Below are 6,292 nucleotides of genomic sequence, written 5' to 3' on the forward strand. Positions count from 1 at the left end.
TTGAGCTGCAGAACTAGCATAACTTACATGTTTTTCGGAGTAGCTAACACTTGCATCGAGAGGATTACATACTGGAATCATCTACCAGAAACACACTCATTACAACACTTGTCACACACATTCTGGCTCCTGTCCAAAGAGTTAACAGGTTAGAGAGATAGAAGGCATCCTGAGAACAACTGCAGTAGGAAGAAAATGAGCTGGGAGCAAACTAGTGCTCAGAACAGCAAAAGGGAGAGGAAAAGACAAAAGGCAGGGAAGAAACAATATTAGGAAGAAAACTAACAAAACAAATATTCAGACTTTTTTGCTTCGTTAGACTGAAGCCTCATTTCAACGCATGAGAGAAAAAGTAAATTAATAATTTATTTCAAAAGGCATGTTTAGCAGCATTTGCCTATTTCTAGAAAAAAAAACCAACTGCATTATTTTGAAGCTTTGCACAAAATGCTGACAACTTCTAATTTTATTTACACTTAGGTGTTAGAGATCACTTTCCTTACACTCACTTCTTCGGAAACCTGAATAATCCAATACCAATGGTGTCCTTCTGGAGATTAATCACCCCAAAGATGCTAAGATTTTAAAAATTTTATTCCATTCTTCTTACCAAACATTCTTCAACTCCTATGAATACTCTATCCTGTTGGATATATGAAAATGATGGATATATGTATATACTCTAGATGTTGGATATATGAAAACAGGACTATCGTGCACTGACCAATTTTGAAGCATTAAGGAGACAGATTTCCAGCAGACTGGAAAAGTGGTTTTGCTCTTACCATCTGTCAAAGTGATAAAGAAGGACAGTCCTTCCTGGAGTCCCATTTTCAGAGGTGCTCCCGTTCCAGCTTTTCTCCAGTTAAACATATCCAAGGCCTTCTCATCACCACCCACAGCTGCTTTTGCCAGCTGTACAAAGTCCCTGCAAACAGATACGTGATTTCCAATTCCTTACATAACAGAGTACTTTCCATCTCAAAGAATGGATGAGTAGTTAATAAAACATATTGTAAAGAAAGAATAAAGACGTTTCACACACTGATTGGAAAAAGGACAAACTCAAAAAGACAGAAAGCAAAATTTTAATATTAGTTTTCATTTGCATTGTTTCACCTTTTTTTCATAGAATCATAGAATGGTTTGGGTTGGAAGGGACCTTTAAAGGTCATCTAGTCCAAGCCCCCTGCCATGGGCAGGGACATCTTCAACTAGACCAGGTTGCTCACAGCCCCGTCCAACCTGACCTTGAATGTTCCTAGGGATGGGGCATTGACCACCTCTCTGGGTAACCTGTGCCAGTGTCTCACCACCCTCATCGTAAACAATTTCTTCCTTAGATCTAGCCTAAATCTACCCTCTTTTAGCTTAAAACCATTCCCCCTTATCCTGTTGCAACAGGCCCTCTAAAAAGTCTGGCCCCATCTTTCTTATAAGCCCCCTTTAAGTACTGAAAGGCTGCAATAAGGTCTCCCCGGAGCCTTCTCTTCTCCAGGCTGAACAACCCCAACTCTCTCAGCCTTTCTCCATAGGAGAGGTGTTCCACCCTCTGATCATTTTCGTGGCCCTCCTCTGGACCCGCTCGAACAGGTCCATGTCTTTCTTGTGCTGAGGGCTTCAATGCTTTTTCCATAAGCATTATTATTTTTACAGAGATGCGAAACAGAAGTGGCCCAGACAAGGAAAATTCTTTTTTTTTTTTTTTTTTTCCTACAGCCGTTTCCTATTTCTTGCTTGGAAAAGAAAGAAATAATAATGTTTAAGAACTTACTTTTAATTTAATTATTCTTGCCAATAATTTCATGGATAATTTTGTTTTCAGTGGGCTTTCTGCTTTTCACAATCAGCAACATTGCTAATTAGAAGAACTAAAGGAAGAAGAGTCAACGGCAACAGAGAGAAAGGTATGGACAAAAGGAAGATCTGTTGCTGCATACGGGACACAAATAGCCAGCTACTAGAGTGGGAGAAGAACTTGGAATTAAAGGACAATTAGGAGAAGAACTTTTTTTTTAACGTGTATTTTAAAAAAGGTTTGTCTGTGAGTAGGATTTTCTTTCTGTGGAACAAGAGAAAGACCTGGTCTACCAGTGCTCTGATGGGGCATGATACTTACTCGCCAGGAGGGGGTGGTCGAAAGACACAGTGAGAGAGACATTTTCCATACTCTTGTTTCAGCAGGGCAGGACCCTGCACTCTGCCACGCTGATCCATTTTCCACAGAACCAAGACACCATGCTAGAAAAAGACAACAGTTAGTTCATTTGCACACAGATGAGAATCCAGACTCCAGCTACTCAGTGCACAGAAAAATAAACATTTTATTGACAGAGTAACACCTTTCCTTTCATTTACTTGACACATATAATTACTCCCACTTAAAACTAAGCCATAGGGAATAAAAATTACCTTTAACATTATATTATTTGCTAATTAAAATCAAGTTATCTAAAAAAGCTTGTTGGTCATATCCATTCTTAGTAAAATGACACTGCCAGAGCAATTAAATACAACAGCCTCGGTTTTCCGCTGCAAGTAGCATATGCAAATATTTGTAACTCCCTTTCCACTTTTTTCTTGCCAATCATTCCCAACAATTTTTAACAACCCAAAGCTTTAGCTTCTTGTTATAAAGGCTATTTGCCTTATAAATAAGCTTTCATTACAGAAAGCACCTAAATCCTTAGGATTCTTTTGCGTGATCGAAACCTGGAATTCGTCCATGTTATTTGTTACTTAAAACACAAATTAAGAGCTTCTGATTTTCACAGCATCCTATTCCAACTTTAAGAAGCTATTTTCAAATAATTTTCTTGCAACTCAGGATTTATCATGACTGAATGTTCTCAGCTGAGCACTCTCAGTTATGAAGTCCCAGTGAAGATCAAACAGAAACCAAATCAAGGCCCAAATATTTATCTTCTTTCTAAGGGTATTCCTCTAATATGAGCAGAGTATGATCCTGGCAGCACTCACCTAATGGAAGCTATCTGAATATAAACCTTCATGGGAAACATTTTAAAAACAAACTTAAAAGCTGTTTCCTAAAAGACGTAGGAAACAAAGCATACCTAAGCTGCACATCAGACCATGGTACAATGACACTGAGTGTGCAACACAAGGGATGAGTGGGCCCACCCAGTGCAGTACTGGGCAGACACCCCACCTTGGAGCTAGCCGGAGGATGCTGAACTGGCTGCGTGCTCAGCTGAACAAGCCTGGGCTCTTAGCAAGGCTGATTAGCTCAAGCTGGCCACCACACACACAGCTGCAGATTTTTAAGGACCCACATTTCATTGACCAGGGAATACCCTGAACTCTGAACTAAATATTCAGCTGTGTGTTTCAATGTCTCCAGAGGGTAATACAGCTATTTTGCAATAATGAACTTTTCTTTCTAATGTGTTGCTGTTCCATCTATTGAGGTTGGTCTTTCCAACTACTGCAATTGAAACTACATGAAATTGAAGACCATTCATGTCAATACATGCATAGCCTTTGTTTTGTCACGTTAAGGTATTTCCTTGAAACCACTGCTTATTCTACTTTGATTAATACTCTCACCAGAGGAGCAGTTAGGATGAGTCTATAAAATTCTTAAATTTGCCTATAAGAACAGCTATGTCTGTTTTAAGACGACTTCCTTACTGTGATCTGATACCAAATAAATCAATTTGAAATAAGTTTGTTCATAAATGTAGGGTTAATGTAAGCTGCGGCTACATTAATATATTATCTCCATATAAATAAGGCCTCAGTTACACTGTGCGTCACCTTCTTTTGTCTGGGCAGCATTTTCTCTTTTCTAATAAAGAAGAGGATAAATTCATTTTTTACTCAATTTTGAATTTCTGCATTTCTGTCAAATGCAGCAACAGAATTTTACAAACAACGATTTAAAATTGTATTTTCCTCTGACTCCTATAGGTAAGAATTCTCAAAGAGCACAACTGAAATTCTTGGACAAGCTCAAGTTTATATCATGGAAAATATAGAAAAAACCACCTTTTTTTTTTTTCCCATTTGCTGACTCAAGAACTGGCAAAACCAGAATCTTCTATGAATACTTAATCCCAAATACTAAATATTCAATAGCTAGTTTGTCATTTCACTACATAAAAGGGCATCCAGCTCATCAAGAAATAGACTCATTTCAAGTATTTCCACAACATATTTTCCATACAATAAGTTTGACTCATTTTTGGAGTATTAATAAAAACAGAACAAGAGAGATTAGCATGGGGTTTTTGTACTTAAGTGAGCATTGCTATGCCCTCACTATGGATGAATATGTTGTAGCTGGAATTTGTTTCTTGACATATGGGCTTTATTCCTGATTCTGCCACAAAATTCGTGCATAGACAGGAGCAAATAATTCAAATTGTCTATGCCTCAATTACCCCATCCATTAAATAGCCTTAAACCCTAATCTACTGCTCAGCACATACTGAGATTTGAAACACTTTTATTTAAAGATAAGTTGATAAAACAGCAACAAGTACTGTAGAAAAAGTTTAAACACTGAGATTTTATTTTACTCCCAAACAGTTTTAATTTGTACCTAAAGCGAGGAAATTTATCTCCCCTGCAACTCTCCCTTCCCCTAACAATCCATTCTATAATCCATTCCAATCACAGGGCTTGCAACACTGTGCTCCACATCAAACACACATTTGGCATTTCAGCTACTCACCCTATCACCAGACACAAGGCGGGTACCATTTGTACTCCAGTTTAGGACTGTAATTTTGGCATTATGATTTGGTGGTACAACGTGGTGCTCCTTGTCTTGTTTGTTAAGTACCACAACTTCTCCCGTCTCCCAGCCTGCTGCAAGAATCGGTCTGGAAGGGTGCCAGGAAAGTGATGTGACCTGAAAGCTTCTCTCAACATGTGTATCGGACACATGTTCTCCCTGCAAATGGAAATAAAGTGAAACTCAGTACAAGGATGCAGCTAAACCTTCAGATTCACTTCTCAGTCAACAAGATATTATTCTGTGATAAAGGACTGGCATGTAATAGAGCTTTCTGCAAGAGATATGAAGTGGCTACACAAATTCTCTTTATAGCTATTTCACGTGCATAAAAATGTGCTACAACATGCAGTATATCCACTTGAAAATTGCTAATGAAAGCACGGCAGTGTTAAGTGACTGCCTCACTCTGCTTTTCCAGGCTATTCTTCCCTCACAGCATATATGAGCAGCATTCACTGAATATCAAGCTTTTACTCCTGTATGAAGGATAAGAAGGCTTCGAGCACGTTTCGAGGTAAAAAAAAAAAAAACACTTTTTGAAAAAGAAGCACTTCACTGAGGACACAGAATAAACTAATGGTTAAACAGCTCTTAAAGGTAGACACTCCTTTGTGCATGGTTTGCAATAATTCAAGCAAATATTTCAGGCAAATCATTTAACCTCTCTATGTATTTATTTTTCCATTTGTAAAATCTGGATGACAATTTTTCATAATGCACTTGGAAGGGCTACTCATATTAACAGACTTAAACGTTTCCAGTACGTCTGCTGCTAGATAGCTTGTAGTACCATTTCCCTATATAGCACAATTTTTCCTGAAAATTATGCAAACCAAAGTCCTACGCAAGCCTCTTGTGTAAAGTTTAGAGTATGCAAAGGAAATATCTGTCTACAGGCAGAAACCGTACAAGGAAACAACCTACTCAAACGGAACAAGCTGAGTCTAGCAAATCAGTTCAGTCTCAAGGTGGAGGAATGATTTAATTTACATTCCTTAGTACATTTTATTCACTTAAGAGTTTAAAAAAAAGAAGCAGCATGTGTCCATTTTACTTTTAAGCCTGAAATTCTCATACTATGAGAAGTAAAAAGTGAACTGGTAACCATCACAAACAAGAAAGGCTGTAAAAATTAAATTTCAATGGAAAGATCAATTCAATTTATGAAGACCTTTTTATAAAATACATGTAATGAGTAGCTGATTAATCTGACATGCCCTAGGTAGCACGGGACATGGATAATAATTAAAATCCAGAGAGCGGGATTCAAGGAGCATAAGTAAGGCTGCAAATATATATATATAAAAAAAGTGAAGTTTCAAACCAGCAAAATGGTATCGAGCCCAAAAGCAAAGTTGCTGATTATTCACCTGTTCCAGGTAGATATCCACACAGCCCCCAGAGGCTGTGCTGATGGAAGCAACTGCCAGGAGTGGATGAAGTGGGTGCCATGCTATGTGAGAAGGGGAGGCAACTGAATCCGGAGCTTCTATTCGATGATCCACATACACAGCCATAACAGCAGAAGCT

The 6,292-nt window shown here is 38.3% G+C and overlaps 1 protein-coding gene across 1 annotated transcript; it reads right to left on the minus strand.

Moving 5' to 3' along the window:
• Positions 1-785: 785 nt before the first annotated feature.
• On the minus strand, positions 786-6,279 carry LOC104076237 (intraflagellar transport protein 140 homolog; the record flags this gene model as incomplete). Its single annotated transcript, XM_009577042.1, has 4 exons — positions 6,133-6,279; positions 4,697-4,918; positions 2,120-2,241; positions 786-928 (listed from the first exon to the last, which is right to left on the minus strand). Coding segments are annotated over exons 1-4 (634 nt in total), but the record flags the coding sequence as incomplete, so codon positions are not given.
• Between the last annotated feature and the right edge of the window lie 13 nt (positions 6,280-6,292).

This window comes from Fulmarus glacialis, unplaced genomic scaffold (genome assembly GCF_000690835.1).
Source record: "Fulmarus glacialis isolate BGI_N327 unplaced genomic scaffold, ASM69083v1 scaffold14904, whole genome shotgun sequence".
Classification (NCBI taxonomy): Eukaryota; Metazoa; Chordata; class Aves; order Procellariiformes; family Procellariidae; genus Fulmarus; species Fulmarus glacialis.